Source organism: Falco cherrug, chromosome 4 (assembly GCF_023634085.1).
Source record: "Falco cherrug isolate bFalChe1 chromosome 4, bFalChe1.pri, whole genome shotgun sequence".
NCBI lineage: Eukaryota > Metazoa > Chordata > Aves > Falconiformes > Falconidae > Falco > Falco cherrug.
In genome coordinates, this window is record NC_073700.1 from 111,657,573 (window position 1) to 111,675,614 (window position 18,042).

Sequence of the window (18,042 nt, forward strand, 5' to 3'; positions counted from 1 at the left end):
ACCATATTTATCCCTGCTATGAGAAAACTGAGCTCATGTTCTAAATACTTCAATATTCTTCAAAGATTTCTTGCCTAAATGTTGGTAAGCCTCTACAGCTGGTCACTACGCTGACCTATTATTTTTTTGTTTGTTTTCCTTCCTCTTATATTAGTTCATTTCTGGATACATTAAGAATTGAGAGATGTGTACTTTTTTCCTAGCATAGTCTGTTAGTAAAAAGGTGAACTTTTCAGCCAAGTTTACCCTAAAACACTATGTACATTCTCCATAGTTTGGGATGGGGTGGGAGGACAAACAAAAGTGTTCTGTGTGTGTATTGCTCTTAACTGTAAGAGAAATTTGTTAATGTATAACTGAAGGAAGTAACCGAGTACACATAACAGGGTGTATGCTTTGCTTTCACTTCAAAGTCTTGCCTTTTGGAATATTGTTGATTTGGCTTCCGTTGGTTTTCTCCCTTTTAACATTGAAATTCAAGCACTGGGTAGATTACTCTCTCACCTCTAGAACTGTACAGGCTAGGTTGCATCTGTGCAGTGATTTTTAAAAAACTTATTGGCTCCAAACTGTTGTTGCAACAAAAGTAATCTAGATTTCAGATTGGTTTCTTTTTAACCCCATAGATTTTTCAGACAGTTACTACATTAATTAAATGTTTAAGGAATAGGAGACTCCTTAGTTTCTCATCTGTTACGAAAATTCATGGTAAAGTGTTACTGTGTTTAAAGGCAGATGTGATTGGAAAGCAAATGAGCAAAATATTAAATTGAAAAACAAGAACTGGGAAGAAAAAAAAAGTGGGAAACATCTATGAGAGCTAATGCAAACCAGCATGTTCCTTAAAATTCCATTAGTCATGGTAATTAAATCAAATGTCATGAAATAGGGAAACAGCTAATGATAATAGACCACTGCCAGGGGAGCAGAGCAAAGACTGAATGCAGAACACTTTTCTTGTGACCTTACAGCCTGTTGCTAGTGCAGCTTTTCTAGTGCCTTTTTTCTGATGGTAACTTCAGATTAATGTAACTGCTCATATGTCCTAAATTATGAAAGGACTTCAAATTCCGATCCTTTTTCTTGACTGATCCTGATTAAAATAGTAATGAAATAATCTGTTGGTACTTGATAGTGGCTTTAACCATGATCAGGAACATTTTTCTCACGTTGAATCTAGTGGAAAGACCAGAGATACTCAGTATGAAGAGATACGGTATTTGGTGTAAACTCCAATTTCTCAAAATTGGGTTTTGCTTCTGACAAGGGTATGCAGTACCCAAAATGCAGCAGTGAGAGGGTGGACCCAAACACCTGCAGAAGTGTATTTCATGCGCTCTGTTGTGTGTCAGACATCTGGGGATGTGGTTTGTGGGTCTTAACCACCACATGGTTGCTCTGGCTGTTTTCCAACAATAGTATTATTTGGCAAGAGGCAGAGAAATAGGGAAGTGTGCTTGTCTCTTTTTCATTGAAAGATTTACATACATAAGTGTGGGTATATCAAGCACAGGCCATATTCTGTGACCTTACCATGCTGAAAATTTCCCTTAAAAGTAGTTGTAGTTCAGGTTTTTTTGAGACTTGGAATTACTGGATAAGTATTGTTTATATAGTTCTTACTTTTAAAATTTTGCTTTATGCACATTGGATAGCAAATTTTTGGTAATTTCACTGCTGTTACGGAAACAAGTGAAATTACTGTCTCTTAACAACACACCCAAGTGTGGTTCAGGAGAGTCATTAGCATAGAATCTTTGAATTTTCAAATTGATGAAAAGGTCTTTTGTGGTATATTTAACTCAAGTTAAATTAAATGCCAATATGTAGTACACCATTTTTCATTTGTGCAACCAGACAGTTTAATTCAGTATAGCTCACTCTCTGTAACTAAAAGATAAGAAACTCCTTAAATAAACAGTACTTCCCCCCCCCCCCCCCCCTCCTTTAAAAAAAACAGAATAAGCATTAATCATTGTTCTTGGTAATTAACTGTAAGGTAGCAAAACCCAGGATTTTTTCTTTCAAGTTTAAAAATGAGGGAATCTTTGGTAGCAATATCTTAAAATTACTTTGCAGTTATTGTAATTTTCACACAATTCAGATTTGCTTGTAAAAGCAGATCAGTGTTCTGTGAAGCTATACATTAAACAGATTCCTATGAAGAATCTTAATTCCCTGACAGAACTTCAGCAAATATTCTAGTTTTAACAAGACTTGAGGTTTGTTTTGGGTTTTTTTGGTGGTGCGGGGAAAAAGAGGGCAGGTCTCTGAAGTGAAGTGGAGGGACTCTCATGTTTGTCAAGGCTGTGGGCTAGGGACTTGAAGTTAGGTGTTATTTGTTCCAAATGTTTTAATCTCTAATTTTTGCTCTTCCATCTTTCTCCCAGTAAAACCTGAGAAAGTTTCATTTTACTGTTGGATGGGAGGCACTTAAAGAACAAACGTGAGCTTCCCTGCTTGACTGTATTGATCTCTGTCAAGTGAATCAGTGGCTTCTGCAGCCAGGTATGCGTTCTTTCCTGCCATGGGATTTGACGAGGACCATGCATGAACTCTTAGTGTTAGAATAAAGTTGATGAGTGTAGTTTACTGCAAATTGAGCTGTGTCTTCCACAGCTGAGCTCAAGGCTACAGCCTGAGATGTGTGAGATAAAATCATTGTGCCCTTCCTGTGTGCTGGGAAGATTGTATGTACAAACTTTGAGGTATCCAGCTGATCTTACCTGGAGATAAGAATTGTTTGGCTGTGTGCCTTGTGCCTGCAAAGTGGAGGTGGAGTGTGGCTGTGGTTGCCTCAGTGTCAGGGAAATACCCCAGGTGGAGGCTGTTGCTCAAGCTGGAGCCTGTTGTACCTGGTGGCAAACAAGTGCATGTGGGGCAGAGGACCCTCAGCCTGGATCAGTCTTAGGAAGATCACCGGTTGCCGTGCTCACTATGCCGCTTGCCAAAAATGAGGGCATCTTGAGGATTTTAATGCAAGAGCGCCCTGCTCTCAGTCTCAGGTGAGCTGCATTCCCATGCCCGTGGTCCCTTAACAGCAGGAAGACATTTCTCCTTGTCAGAAGGTGGTCTGCCTCTCGGCTGCTTTGTGCAAGAGTGACAATGGCAACAATGGCTTTTGTTTGGTCTCCAGAGAGGGTGTCTATGAACAAGGGATCGTCCTTAACCCAGGACTGGAGAAATGGGTGGTTCCTCCTCCTCCAGCCAGACTGTGTGAAATGCTAGCGAAGTGTCGGGGGTTATGATTGGCAAGGAGCAATACGGTGTCCTGTCTTGTGGTTATCTTGTTCACTGGCACGCTGACCGCAACTGCTGATGGAACAATTTATATATGTTCTATCATTTCTGTATTTTCTTAAAACTGCCTTTCCCATCATTGTATCTAACTGGAGTCAGACGATCAGTTACGACCTGGTACAATTGGGTAATTGTGGTGGGCAGCAACTCTTCAGCCCGCAGCTGTGACAGCTGCTTTAGCAAAGCATCTCCTGCAAGCTGGACTCTGAGGAGCTGCCCTCGGGTGTTGGCATAGCAGACAGTGCAGAGATGTTGGGTTAAGAGATGGGGAGGGAGAAAGTTAGGGTCATGAAAAGAGAATAAGGACAGGGAGGTCAGTCAGAAGAAGAATAAAGAGTAGGAAAAATGGACACGACTTTAAAAGGTGAAAATGCAGTAAGTGAGAAGAAGGTATGCACATCAGAGAAGGAGCCACAGAGCCCTGTGATGCTTGGTGTGTGATGCTGATGGAGTCTTGCAAGTTGGACGGTTTTCTTGGTCTTGGTGTGTGGACTGGTAATCTGGTAGTAGGGTGTGGAAAAAACTGGTCTGTTTAATATCATCACTAAACAAAGGAGAGAAAAAAAAACACCACAACTGGCTTTTAGTGTAAATTTGTTCTTAAGTTAAACTACAAAGGAAGCTACTTGTTTGCTCCAAAAACTCTTTCAGAGCCTGGCCAGCTGGGAGGTAGAAATGAAGCTGATAGGAAGTTTGGAACAATTATTTTAATTCTGCTGCAAATTCCTGGTGTAGACACAGCTGGTATAAAGTCACTGTACTGTATCTCATTGGAGTTAGGAAACAGAGGATACATGCTTTTTTTCCTAGAATTAATTAATCAGCAAAACTCATATTAACATACACTTACAGCTTTCAAACATGTAAACTCTGCAGACCAAAACAACGTTCATAATTTTGTCATAACAGGCCTTTGTTGGCAACGTATAAAATCTGTTCTTTGCTTCTTTGTACAGCCATCTTCCACAATGGCTGTAAAAGACAAAGTACTTCTTGAGATGTATTTTTTCTGCACTGTGTTGTAAGGGAAACAGGTATCTAACACATCGTTTTTATCAGGGAAGAAAAAAGCTAAATCAAACTATACCCTGGGTATTTTTGGAAATATGTTGTTACAGACTTGGAATTTAAGCTATGATGATACTGATGATAGATTTGGAAATACAAGCTCATTATATGTGTTCTCACCACAGGAGAAGAGACCACATCCTGGTTAAATGTCATAAGACTAATTTTGACAAGTGACTACTTAATTGCAATTTCTAAATACTTTTCCGTGATGGCGTGCAGTGCAATAGCTGTGTCTTGGTTAAGACTGTGGGTTATGTGCATTGTTTCTTGGTTATGCTCATGTTAATTCAGGATTAGGAGGTGGGTAAGACAGAGGGGATGCTTATCTTTGAATTGGGAAAAGATACTTACTCTCATTATTTCTGCTGATTAAGAAATGCCAAATTTCTGTCAAAAATAAGTTCAAGCAATTGCATTGCATAGCAGCGAGCAGCTACTAGCCTAGGAAGTGAGATAAGCCTGGATTATGTTCTAGTTATGTTTCTCAGGGTCCACTTTATTCTTATAGACAGATCTCCAAATGGTGCAATTTGTGACACTGCAACCTGAAAGCAATCCCTTTCCAGCCGGACTGGAAGATTGCCTGTACGTCTGCCTTCACCCCGAATGGTCTCTCTTCTAACAAATTTCATTTTCTTTTATAGTCCTGCCCCAGGTCACTGAGCTATATGATTAGGAGCAGTATAGGTCTTGCAGTTTGAGGGATGTCTTTGAACTTTGTTGTATTTGTTAACACATGCTAATGTGGGATCCACAGGTGTAGTCAATATATAGTCCCTTTTCCCTTTACATCTCTTCCCAGATTGTTAGAAGTGGAAGAGGAGACAAAGGCTGTTGCTGTGCAGTAGTGCAGTAGCTAATTTTTCTCTTTTGAGCTGAGGATGGGACTTTGAGCTTTCCTGAGGTGTTTTTACTTTTTTTTGTGTGTTTAACAGCTGTAAGTGATTCTCTCAGGTAATAAAACTTTTACTATAATTTGCTTATACATCATATTGACCCTATTTATGTGGTACCGGATGTAAATCTATCTGTTAATACAGGATTAGTTGTCTCTTAATCCCTTTGAATTTACCACAAAAACATTTGCTGTTATTTAAACCAGTCAGGGTTTTGCCCTTGGTATAGTTGAAATGAATGAAAATCTTGAAAATACTGTTAGGTAAGCACTGTCTGGTAGAAATAATTATGGCAGGGCGAATCAAATCTCAGTTTTCTTGATCTGAAGATTAATGTTTGATTTCTTAATATATTTTTTAAAAACAGATTTTCTTGTGAAAGATTGAATCTTCTCAGGTTCTGGTCACTGAAATTCAGATTGCAAAATTTCTGCAGTGTGTCTTCCTGCCAAAGTCAGTCTTGAAAGTATACCAAGATTTCGTTAAATGTGTTTAGATTACAGAAATCAGTTTATTTTTTTTAGAGTTCAGGGAGGAAGGGGGATTCTGGTGTTGGAGCCCTCAGAGGTGGCATTTTCTGGGGTTGAGGGTGTGGGGTTTGGTTTCCCTCCTATCAAGAACAAAAATTCACAGAGAGAGATAGCAGAAATTATCTTAATCATTCTACTCAAGAAGCAAAGGGTTTACAGAAAGCTTCCCACCCAATATCACAAGGTTTGTAGTAATATATTTGGCAGCATTTCTTGACCATTAGGGGTCTGACTTTGATGTATACTTACCTTTCCACCATTTTATCTTTTAAATTTAATGTGGAAAGGATTCTCAGCTGCAAGGTACAGTGGCAAACTTAAGGGGGAAGTTTCCCATTGAGCTAAACAAACCTAATGATTCATTACTGCTGAAAAGCGATCCTGCTTCCCTTGCTTCGCTGGGGACCTAACTCTTTCATCTCATGTAGCATCAGCTCTATCTTGCTAACCTCACTTGCCATCAGCTGTTAATAAAATCTGTGAAGGCACTAGAACTGCAGACAGTCTCTTTCAAGTAGCTGTTTTTTTTTCTGCCAAAATTCAGTGTTTCCATCAGTACATAGGTTACTGGGCAGGAGATGTTATCACAGCCTGGGAAGTGGGTCAGGCTGAAATGTTTTCCTTTTTTCTTTTTTAAAGTTTCTCACACATCTGATGGAAAACTGTAGTTAGAAAAGTGATTCTTCAGAGACTGTAATTGCAAAAAAAAAAAAAAAAAGGTAATTTGGCATTACAGATTAAGTTGCATTCTGCCTTTTCATTCCTCATCTAGCATTTTAGTGTCATAGCTACAGCACTGAGGAATATTTTGTTTCTCATCTTTAACGCTATCTTTTAATACTATGGGCTTTTTCTTGCATACTGTAGAGTGTATGCATGTTTTTTAACAGCTTTACCCTCTTCCTGCAAAGGAAAAGCAAATTCAGGATGAAGGGAGTTAGTAATCTGTCAAGCACTCCGAAGTCTCTGTGAGGTTAATAGGTAGGGATGCAGTGGGAACATGGGGAAGGGGATCTGCAGGGCGAGGCTGGTCTTGTACAGCAGCAGCCAAAACACTTCTTTGGTGGGTAGTTTCGTAGTGTTTATGGGCAATTATTAATAGGTCTTTGGTTTGGGGTTTTTCCCTACTCACTGGCTGCTCAGTGAGTTAGCTTGTCAGTTAGGAGCGCTTTTCAGTAGAAGCATTAGGGTATTTCATTGTTGCTAAAAGTAGCACAGTTACTTTTGAGGATTGGTTTAGAAGTTTGGAACACAACTTTTACTATTGTTTGGGGGGGGGTGTATGTCTGCAGTGGTCTGCCAACTAAAATAAAAGCCCACGTGTGTTTATTGATTGTTGTAAAATACTTTCTACACAACAAACTGGAAAACGGATACTAGGCTGGTTAATTTGAGTGGCCCCACAACATACTAAACAGTGTTAAGTTCTCCTCTGACTGCCGTATGAGTTCCCCGCTGCAGGTCTTCATGTGCCACAGACACCAACGATTATAGATTTCAGCAAGTGATGCTTATCCTGGGGGCAGTCCCTGAAGTTGGCACGGTGACAGCAGGACGATGGCCAGCCAGGCAGCTGCTGCAGCCAAGTACCCAGAGAATTGCAGGTGGCTGTGGAGGAGCCACAGGTAGAATGATGGCACCACAGTGGCAGCATCAGTGATACTCTGAACTCCGGGAAGGACCTGAAAGTTGACCTCCCCACCCAGCTAGTGGTAATCTTTGCTCATCTTCTACATCCTACGATGTAGTAGCACTTGTATCCTTACTAGAATTGTGGGCAGCCTGGGGTGGCCATCAGCTGAAGGGTGCCAGTGGGAAGTGTGGATGCTTGTCTGTCGATTGCATGGGATTTCAGTACCCTCTGTCTTAAATGCTTCCTAGCATTCAAGGAGGAAATCGGTGTGAGTTTGTGTAATTGCAGTGTACGTAGTAACTAATGGTGATCTGGGCTAGGCACCCACTGCTGGGAGAGGCGAGACCAGGGGATGCCTTTCTTTTTGGTCTCTTTCTTCTCCTCCTCCCTGCCCCCACCACCCCCCTCCCCCCCCCTCCCCGGCTACTGCATAGTAGTAATGAAGGCCTTTAAAGGTCCAATGTGGGATCCACATTTGAGTCTCGTAGCTATTACAGCCATAATAAGCACCAGAATGGCCTCTAACCAAATGGTCACTGAGAAAATCTCCTTGAAGGTAAGCTGTGGAAAAAGCCACACCAGGCTTTCCTACGTCCGCTAGAGCACATGACAGGACTGCTAAAGCAGAATCTTCTATGTTGTGAGAAAACCCCATTCACCACAGATGTCTTGGAAGTGACCACCTTGAGGCTGCCTCATTCCTTCTCCAGATGTTGCACAACTTCAGATGTTGGTTCTACCATATTGGGCAAAGCTGTGGTTTGGTTTATTTTGAGCCTCTTGAGATGCGGGCTCTGGGTGGACTGGTCACTGTTTTGGCATCCCCAGCAGTGGAATGTGTGTGTGGACAAGCAGATCACTCAGAGGAAGAGGAGAGTTTACTGACATCCTTATCCACATTCCAGGGCTTGCCTTTCATCTCCTCATCTGCACCACTGTGCTGCAAGAAAGAGAGAGGGTAATTAGCGTTCCACCGCTTCCAGGGACAAAGCTCCAGGGGCTTCTGCTGCTTGCATCCCTTGTGTGTTCTGCGAATTCCCCTGAGTTTGGGGATGCCAGGTACCTGCGCAGCTGCAGTGAAGCAGATGATACAGCGCAGGAATGTTTCAGCAGTTTGGTACTCGGGTTAAGGACCTGGGTGTTTGTTTTTTTTTTTTCCTTTACAGTATTCAAGAATGTGCGTTCCTGTTACGTGGCCTGTCCATGCTAGTGGAATATAAATAACAAAAGGCAAATGCATTAAACTGCCAACAGTCACTGACATCTCGGCAGCAATATGTTGATTTATATCACCTGAGGAGAGCACCTAAGATGGGGGTTTTTTTCTGCTTCTTGGGGGAGAGGGGAGAAATACTTAATCAAACTTGGAAAATTCCCTTGGATGACATCAGTGAGTCTGATGAAGTGATGATATTCACATCAAAGCTGTTAATGTGGTATCTTGCCATTTTATTTGTTTGAAAGAGATTGTTTGACTTGTAAGCAGATGCCTACAATTAGGATTTTATGGAGTGTTCCTTACTAAGTATAGGGGACTCATTGTTTGTTCGTTTCGCGAGAGCAGTGATGCTTTATCATGTTTCATTCTGAAGTGCCGGTGTTTAGTGCATCTGATTCCTTTATATCCCATTTTAAGAATTCTGTGTTGATCTAGCTGTCTGTGTATGTATGTATGTATGCATTATGTAGGTAACTGACCTGATTATAGAGATAAAATTTAAATTCTTGAATTGTTATTTTGATAATTGTAGGTATTAAAAATTGGGATACATTAGGGTTCCTTAGTCTTATTTAAAGTTCAGACAGGTTATACAGGTTTTTGTAAAATCAGCTTTTATTTGTTCTAAAAATATAAATAAGTCATAAATACCATCTCTCAAATAGTTTAAAAAGCATAAGTTATACAACAATTTTTCTGGCTTCTGAAAATATTTTTTTGTTGAATACCTATTAAGTAAGTTGATATTCTGCATAGTACCATTAGAAATGATATAAAATACATCCTTTGTTTAAATTATTTCTAAATATTGAAAATATAAATAGGAAACATTAGAAATTAATAAATATTTTAAATACAATAAATAGGTTCCTAGAAGGAAACAGGAATGTATATAAATGCAAACCATTGTTACTATCTCTGGTTCTTAAAACAGAACAACACTGTCGTCTGCCACGTGACAGATTTGTAACAAAGGACTGTGCCTGAATTAAAACATTCAAACACTGAAACTCCTGATATTTTTCAAATAGCGAATGGCCCTCACTGTTTTCTCCATAAATGAAGTAAAGTCTCGGAGGATGAGGTGGGTGGTGATCTTCTCTATCCAGATCTTATCGGACTTCAGCTTTGCGCGGAGGGATTCCTGGGTAGCTGAGTCCGGGATGATCACTTCATCAGGATTGATCACCTGTGGAAAAAAAGACAGCATTGGGGTGCCCTGGTTAAAACATGTAATTGAGCTTGTTGGAGAGCATCACTTGGTATGTATAATTATGTTCCCGACCAGCTGTGTGTCCACACTTTCTGTACTGCAGATGACAGACCTCCCTGGGACCTGTGTTTCCCTGCAGCCCTGCTTCCACGGTGGGGTTTGGGGTACGTTGATGCCTGCTACGATCACTGTGCAAGAATCGGAGCATCTCGTCTGATCTATACAGTTTGTTCTGGTTCTGGTTTGAATGCAATGTCCGACATCGCAGCCCAACACACGCTGCACTGAACAGATCAACGCACTTCTGCTGTCTGCCGGCTGCGTGGTTAGTTGGGAAGATGCTGATCATGATTTGTCCTAACCTGTACTGGCTGCTACATCCTGAGTCATAAGTTAATTAGATGACATTGGAGTACTCTCACATTTTATAGTGGATTAACAGCTCCCAAAGATGTCAGACTTGTTTAGCTGCTTAATTCCTACTTTCCAGGCATTTAGGCATGTGGGACTCTGTCACCAGCTTTCACTCATGTGTGGAATTCTAACTGCAAGATGAGTAGAAGGAGTTGTGTACCCAATGCTGACTGACAGTGCTGGGTACCTGGTACCTAAATGCCTTTTAAGAACTTGTCCCAGGAAGCGGGTAGGTGACTTCTGAAAAGGGGAGTTACCTAATCATGGAGCTGTTGTAGATGACTTCGGATCTGAAGTCTAACAATAAAGTGTCTGCTTCATCCTGGTTTTAGGATCTCTCCTACCCTTTAACAAGTGACAAAAACAAGTGCAGCTCCTTCTGGAACATCTTTTTTTGTGAAATTCAGTTAGAGATGGATATTCTTTCTGTCCAGACTACTTGGAAGCGGATTCTGATCACACACCCAGTTACTTATACATCCAGCTCCTCGTTGCACACTGTAAAAGTTTGTATCTGGATGTTCACACAGGTATTGGGCTGTTGGCTCTATCTGACCACAAGTGACAGATTCTGTCCTTGCTCTCCATGCCTTAACATAGCAGATAGACTTCTCTCAAAGAAAAATTTCCAGCCTGGAGATCAAGACTCCTGAAAAATTCCATAGATTCTAGAAGTACAGGTTTTGCTTTTGATCACTGTTTAATTCTGCCTGTTCCAATTACCTCTATCCTACTAATTTTCCAAAAAAATAATCAGTCTCCCCCAGTTAGGAAGTGAACCCTTCTGCAAACTAATATATCAAGTTGGAAGCCAGTGATCCGTTGCAGTCTTATGATGGGACTATTATTCTTAGCTAGCACAGTGTGCAAAAAGCAGCTCAGCTCCCTTTCACTTAAAAAATGATGGACATAAATAAAGATGCTAGGAAAGGTATGGCAAACACACAATGGGCTTTTTGGAGGCCAAAGAACACCTTGAAGGAAATAATGCCCTGGGATTTCTGCAGTCCTTACTCACCTGGCTGCTTCATACTCAGGCAAATAGTTTCCCTGACGACAAAGTACGCACTCATGTTAAGGGTTTGCTAATATAAGGAAGAACTGCAAGAATGAAGTGAATTTTTGAAGTGTGATCTTTAGGAGCTCTCTAAAACGTGGCAAATGACTGTCAGAAGTGAGCAGCATTTAGTTTACTGAATGAAGAGAATCTATTACCAGCACCATGTGTGCTTTTCAATAGGCAGCACCTTTTATTTAGTCATTAACCTACATTCTGAATTTAACAGGCTTCCTTGATTTTTAAGCTAAATTTCGGAGAGTTTTGAAGATTAGTAATTTTGTAAAAATGTATTTAAAAACCCCTAACCATTTAAATAAAAGCCAAGTTAACTTCCACTTCTCAGGTGGTTGCAACATTAGAAGGCTTGGGCTGAACTGCAGTTCCACAATTAGGAACAGGCTCCCTGAGAAATCTTATTTCTGTTAGCCAGGCAGCATCAGTATATTTGTCCTTAAAACAATGATGCATTTCATTGCTGGTTTGGAAATTAGACAAAACAGTAGAAAGTAGGAAGAATCGTTGCTTTTAGAAAAGAAAACAAAACCTTGTAAAGCCTGTAAGTTACGTCATAAGGGTAAGTATCTGAGCGGGAGGCACCATCACCTGCTTCCACTGAGAGAAATGAAAGTGGGAAATGTTCCGCTTCTGTTTCCGCCTCCTGTTTCTCTGCGTACCCGTCAGTGCTAAGCCACAACAATTATTGGGGTGAACGTAAAACCAACTCACCATCTGCCTTATGGTGCGTGCCAGGTGCTCTGTACTATAGCACAGCGATTCAACGTTTTGCTTTTCACTAGTAAAAGTTTCTTGTACGTGTGCAAGGTATGTCTGAAAGGTATAAAGGCCGCTGGAGATTTTCCTCAAGCATTTCTCCTGAAATGAGAGAAAGGTGAGAAAGTCACTTAGAGCTCCGAAACGCCTCCGTCGCAGTTATGCTAAGCGGACGATGCTGATGCGGAGCGTGGAGGTCTGTGCTGTGCCGAAGCCAGCTGGAGCCGGCACAGATCTTTAGGTCGACTTCCACGGGTTTTGGAGCAGGCGGGAGTCGCCCCAGGTGTATAGGGTTAGCCCGGAAAGGAGAGCGGTTTCTTGCCTCATCGAAGCCGGCGAGCAGACACCCGTCTTCCTCCGTCACCTTGGGGAGGTTGAGGTTGTTCTGGACGAGCATTTCCATGCTGTTCCCGCAGACGGTGAACTTCTCGCACATCTGGGGAGAGACACCGAGAGCTTGGGTCGCACCTCGGCCGGGGCCGGCTGCGAGCGAGCGGGTGCGGGCGCCCGGCCGCCCCCTACCCACCTCCTCCTGCAGCTGGGCCGCCCGGGCGTGCAGCAGCCGCGCCAGCCGCACGCAGTCGGGCAGCGCCGCCCGCCGCGCCGCCGCCTCCTCCAGCTCGGCCTCCCCCGAGGAGTCGGCGGCGGGCAGCGGGGCGGCGGCGGCCCGCGGCAGCAGCAGCAGCAGCAGCAGCAGCAGCGGCGGCGGCAGGGCGGCGGCGGCGCGGAGGGCGGGCGGGCGGCGGCCGGCACGGTCACGGTCACAGCCACGGCCCCGGGGAAACTTCATGGTGCGGCTCCTCGGCTCTAGCCCCTTCTCGCCGGGCGGGCTGGCGGGCTGACTGAGCTCCGGGCATCCCTGAACGTGTATTTATCGAGGGGGCTTCGAGATTATTCATGGCCCGGGAAAATCCGGCGTTGAGACCGCGGGGGCGTGTGCGCGGCGCAGCGCTCAGGGCTTGACACGGCGCTCGGCCCGTCCGAGCGGGGCGGCGGGATTGTGAAACGGGCCGGGGGGGCAGCCGAGAGGCCGGCGGCGGCATGAAGTCATCGCGCTCCTGCACGGTAACTCCTTGCGGGCCGGGCTACCCCCGCCGCCGGCTCACCTGGCCCCGCCGCCGGCTCACCTGGCCCCGCGGGCCGGGCTACCCCCGCCGCCGCCACCGGCTCTCCTGGCCCCGGCGGGCTGGGGCCGCGGCCACCCGGTGCAGCCCCGGCAGCCTGCGAGCCCGCCGACTCTAGCCGCACAGAAAGTCTCGGTAACCATACCTACCTACCTACCTACCTCTGTAGCTACACACTTTATCTGTTTTCATGTGTTCTCGTGTGTTTTTAATGTTTTATACCTGTCGTATTGTGTGCATTTACCTCTATATTTTAGCTGGTTTTGTTACTTACGTGAAACTAAATGCATGTGTTTAGGTGCTGGCTATGTGTAAGTGCTAAGTTGCCGCTCTCCCTGTGAGCTAGGTATGAGTAGGATGACATACATCACGTGCGAACACTTTAAATGCACAGGAATGGACCACAGCCAGCTCCTGCGGGAGGGTGGCTGCAGGAAATGCCGGGAAGGTCCCCGTTATCTGCCACCTTATCTCTGCCTGCCCGGGAGGTGTGGTGGGAATTCTAACCTTTCACAGAGGGGCTCTTCACCCCAGGCAAGTGTCCTCATTTGGCTCAGTCTTGTAGAGTCTGGACCGAGTCAAACTGCAAGGCACGCTGGCATTGAACTTCTGGAATGGCTTGAACTGATTTTGGCCAAAGGGACTTTTTTATTTAAAATTAAATTGGTGCCGTTTTCTGCTGGAAGGAAGGCCAGAGGAAGACCTGATTCTGCTTCTGGAGGTGCTAAGAGGAGGGCACAGAGTGGGGAGAAGAGAATGTAGGGCATGAGAGAGAGAGAGAGAGAGAGCGAGGTGATGCAAGGGCTGTACTTGGGCATTCTCATTTGGACTCTCCCCTTTCAAAAGAACAGACACTGCTAACTCATTTTCTAAGAACAGCCTGGGTAGAGAGCTTCAGGAAAGAAGCAGGGTACTACTGGCTTTTTACTTAGTATCTCATTCTGCCAGCAGCGGAAAGGCAGCTGCTGTAATTCTGCCCAGTGGAGAGAGATTAGTGCTGAAACACAAGTGTGAGAGAGCGATTTTCAACGGCAGCAATCCATCTCAGCCAGTTCCCTGAGCATGGCAGAAGGGAGCCATAGCAATAACCTCTGTGTAGTTAGCTTTATAGCTATATAATCTTCTGTTAGACCCTTGCCAGGTCTGCGGTGTTGGGCATAAGAATAAAGCATACCACTCGTGGTATGTTTGACGAGTATCAAATTAAAAGACACGATTGCAAGGTGCCAAAGGATTAAAACAGCCAGACCAGATGAGCTCAATGCTCCTGACAAGTCCGATATTTGCCTTCTGATAGCCATCAGGGGCAGATGCAGCTGGGATGGCAATTCCTGCCTCCCTCTCTTTCCGTCTGTGATAGCACACGGATTTCCTTCCACTGCCAGGTGGCCCATAGGCTATTAACTTTTCCTTTACCTAACCTAACTGAAAATACTATTCCTAAAATCACCAAAACTTAGTAGAAGGCTACCTTTCCTCCATAATATCTTTTCAGCAGACCTTCTGTAAGTTAGCTTTGTTTGTGGCTCTGTCATTTTTGATTTTGTAAGTCTGTTTCTCCTTGTGCCATGGAAATGTCTGTTCCTTAGCAATTTCCAGAGAACCTTTTTGTGCTGATGACTCTTATACAGGGATCAGTCTTGCTGATGTGCGTAGTTACATCTTCCGAGTGAAATAAAAGGAAATTTCTGCTGTTGTTCCTCATCCAAATGTCTCTAAACCTTCAGTTATTATTGGCTCCTTTTGGGGTTTTGCTTATTCTGTGATATGATTGTCCTCGTGACTTTTCAAAAGTACAGAATATACTTACATGCTCCAGTGGAGGTTGCTCATTAATGCCTTATAAACTCAGTTTGATAATCTAGGACAAAGCATAGCATTCAAGGGAAGGAGGAACTAGAATTTACACAATAGTATTAAAATACTTCTGCTATTACTCTAGACAGTTTCTTACGGAAAACTACTTTTTTTTAATTGATGCTGCACATAAAAGAAATACTTGGCACTGATCTATCTATAATAATGGTTAAAGTTTAGAGAGGGCTTAAAGGGGGTTAATTCTACTGTACTACACTGAGTTACTCCAATTCATCAGTAGCCATGTTCAAAATGTAGTAAGCTCCGAACAAACAGCACTTGCTCGTGAGTTAGCTGCAGGTCAGGAGATTTGCCTGTTGGTACTTTAAAATGTATAAGTAGTATCACTGAGACTCGTAAGGTATGATTTCTAGATACAGAGGAATCTCTTTCCTCCATACAGCATATATTGTATATACTGCCGATTGCTGTTCTTGTATCCTTTTATTGCTATTGTTCTTCATTTCCCTGTACAGGTGCTTTTTTTTCTTATCGTTTATACTATAAACCAGATGACTGCATCCTGACATACAAAACCTTCCTAAGGTGAGATCTCAGAAATTCTCAGTGTTTATCCAACTTTTCCTTCTTTCTGAGCAATGAGCATTACCATTGTACATTTCTGTGGGAGCAGAGGGGCCAGTTCTGGATGTTGTAAAAAATCTCCTCAGACTGTCCACACATGAAAATTACTCCTGATTAGTTGAGGAGGTGGGTTTGTAGCCAGGGAGCCTATCCAGATCGTCCCATGTGTCCAACTCTGTTTTCTAGGATGAGTGTGGCAACTCACAGACCCATTCGAGAGCAGGTGCTGTTTCTTCTAGAATTGTTTTGCCTGGGAGCAAGCCCACGCCACTTTTGCTGCTGATAACCTGGGAGATTTGCAGACAGGAGGCTGTTTTCAGGAGAATGCAGTGGCCACTGAAGAATTCAGCAGGCTGCAGAGCTGTCACGGTCATAGCTTGTCACCCCTCTTCTCTCAGCCATCAGACAGGTCTGCAAGCAATCCCACCAGGGGCTGCGGTAAAACCCAGTGCTACTGGCAGCAGCAGGAGACCTTGCTTGCTGAATGCCGAGTCAACTAAATGGCTATATAAATGGCATTCCTAGATGGAAAAATATGGTATTTTAATAAAGTAGGAGAACTACTAGAGCTGCAGTATATTCCACTGATTTATTTGTGTGTTTGGTTTGACCGTTTTTTCTTTCTAATAATCTTGACTTTTCTACAATAGTAATACAGACCACTAAAGCTTATTCTGAGATGATGCCTTCAAATTGTACTGTTGATGATAAAAGAAGGAATATAACTAAACATGTGTGTTCTTCTGTAAAACAGGAAACCACTGCTCCTGGGAAACTACGGGCCGGTCAGTCTCGCCTCCATGCCTGACAAGATCATGGAGCAGATCTTCCTGGAAACTATGCTAAGGCACGTGGAAAATAAGGAGGTGACTGGTGACAGCCAGCATGGCTTCACTAAGGGCAAATCATGCCTGTCAAATTTGGTGGCCTTCTACAATGGAGTTACAGCCTTGATGGATGAGGGAAGAGCAACTGTTGTCATCTACCTGGACATGTGCAAAGCTTTTGTCACTGTTCCGCATGACATCCTTGTCTCTAAAGTGGAAACATGGATTTGATGGGTGGACCACTTGGTGGATAAGGAACTGACTGGGTGGTTGCACTGAAAGAGTTGTGGTCAATGGCTCAATGTCCACATGGAGATCGGTGACAAGTGGCGTTCCTCAGGGGTCAGTACAGGGACCAGTGCTGTTCGACATCTTTGTTGGTGACATGGACAGTGGGATGGAGCACACCCTCAGCCAATTTGCTGATGACACCAAGCTGAGTGGTGCAGTTGACACACTGGAGGGAAGGGATGCCATCCAAAGGGACCTTGACAGGCTTGAGAGGTGGGCCTGTGCAACCCCCATGAAGTCCAACAAGGCCAAGCGCAAAGTCCTGCACCTGGGTTAGGGCAAACCCCAGCATCAATACCGGCTGGGCAGAGAAGGGATTGAGAGCAGCCCTGCAGAGAAGGACTTAGGGGTGCCAGTGGATGAAAAGCTCAGCATGGCCTGACAGCCTGACAGTGTGCGCTTGCAGCCCAGAAAGTCAGCTGAATCCTGGGCTGCATCAAAAGCAGCGTGACCAGCAGGCTGAGGGAGGTGATTCTGCTCCTCTGCTGGGCTGTTGTGAGACCCCACCTGGAGTACTGCATTCCAGCTCTGGGGCAACCAACATAAGAAGGACATGGACCTGTTGGAGCAAGTCCAGAGGAGGGCCACAAAGCTCATCAGAGGCTGGAGCACCTCTCCTATGAAGACAGGCTGAGAGAGTTGGGGTGGTTTAGCCTGGAGAAGAGGAGGCTCCAGGGAGACCTTACAGCTGCCTTTCGATACTTAAAGGGGGCTTAAAAGAAAGGTGGGGGACAGACTTTTTAGTAGGACCTGTAGCAACAGGACAAGGGGTAATGGTTTTAATCTGAAAGAAGATAGATTTAGATTAGATATTAGGAAGACATTTTTCACTATGAGGGTGGTGAGGCACTGGGACAGGTTGCCCAGAGAAGCTGTGGGTGCCCCATCCCTGGAAGTGTTCAAGGCCAGGCTGGATGGGGCTTTGAGCAGCCTGGTCTCATGGAAAATGTCCTTGCACATGGCAGGGGGATGGGGACTAGGGATGTTTGAGGTCCCTTCTAACCCAAACCGTTCTATGACTCTACAAAAAGTGTTAGGTTTATCTGTGGAAGAAAATGCCAATTGCTGGTAGACTGTTCAAGTGAGATCGTGAGAATGACTAAAGAAGTAACTTCCAAATGTCTTGAATGAGGTGGAAAGCTGATGTCCAGTTCCCCTGACATATTTTAAGTTGAATCCCTCAAAACTTGGAATAAGAGATCTTGAGATCCTACAGATCTTGTAAAAAGGGGAGATGAGTTCTTTGTAGTC

At 44.0% G+C, this 18,042-nt stretch overlaps 1 protein-coding gene and 1 long non-coding RNA gene across 2 annotated transcripts in view; one reads left to right on the plus strand and one right to left on the minus strand.

Annotated features, from left to right (window-relative positions):
- Positions 1 to 37: 37 nt before the first annotated feature.
- On the minus strand, positions 38 to 12,907 carry IL6 (interleukin 6). The gene is made up of 4 exons (XM_055706616.1): positions 12,634 to 12,907; positions 12,430 to 12,543; positions 12,063 to 12,209; positions 38 to 9,838 (listed from the first exon to the last, which is right to left on the minus strand). Exons 1-4 carry the CDS (start codon positions 12,895 to 12,897, stop codon positions 9,647 to 9,649), a joined length of 717 nt encoding a protein of 238 aa, XP_055562591.1. The 5' UTR covers positions 12,898 to 12,907; the 3' UTR covers positions 38 to 9,646.
- A 340-nt stretch (positions 12,908 to 13,247) lies between these two features.
- Positions 13,248 to 18,042, plus strand: part of LOC114017698 (uncharacterized) — a 40,080-nt gene continuing 35,285 nt past the window's right edge. Inside the window, exons 1-3 of the long non-coding RNA XR_008731658.1 lie at positions 13,248 to 13,366; positions 15,565 to 15,634; positions 16,428 to 17,515. This is a non-coding gene — a long non-coding RNA (uncharacterized LOC114017698). The remainder of the gene's footprint in view (positions 13,367 to 15,564; positions 15,635 to 16,427; positions 17,516 to 18,042) is intronic.

Excerpts from the sequence above, each read along its gene's own strand:
- IL6 (XM_055706616.1), bottom strand. The coding sequence starts at position 12,897 with ATGAAGTTTCCCCGGGGCCGTGGCTGTGACCGTGACCGTGCCGGCCGC. Across the intron at positions 12,210-12,429 it reads TGCTCGCCGGCTTCGATGAG|GAGAAATGCTTGAGGAAAAT; the intron begins GCAAGAAACCGC and ends CTCTCATTTCAG. Across the intron at positions 9,839-12,062 it reads CACGCACCATAAGGCAGATG|GTGATCAATCCTGATGAAGT; the intron begins GTGAGTTGGTTT and ends TTTTTTCCACAG.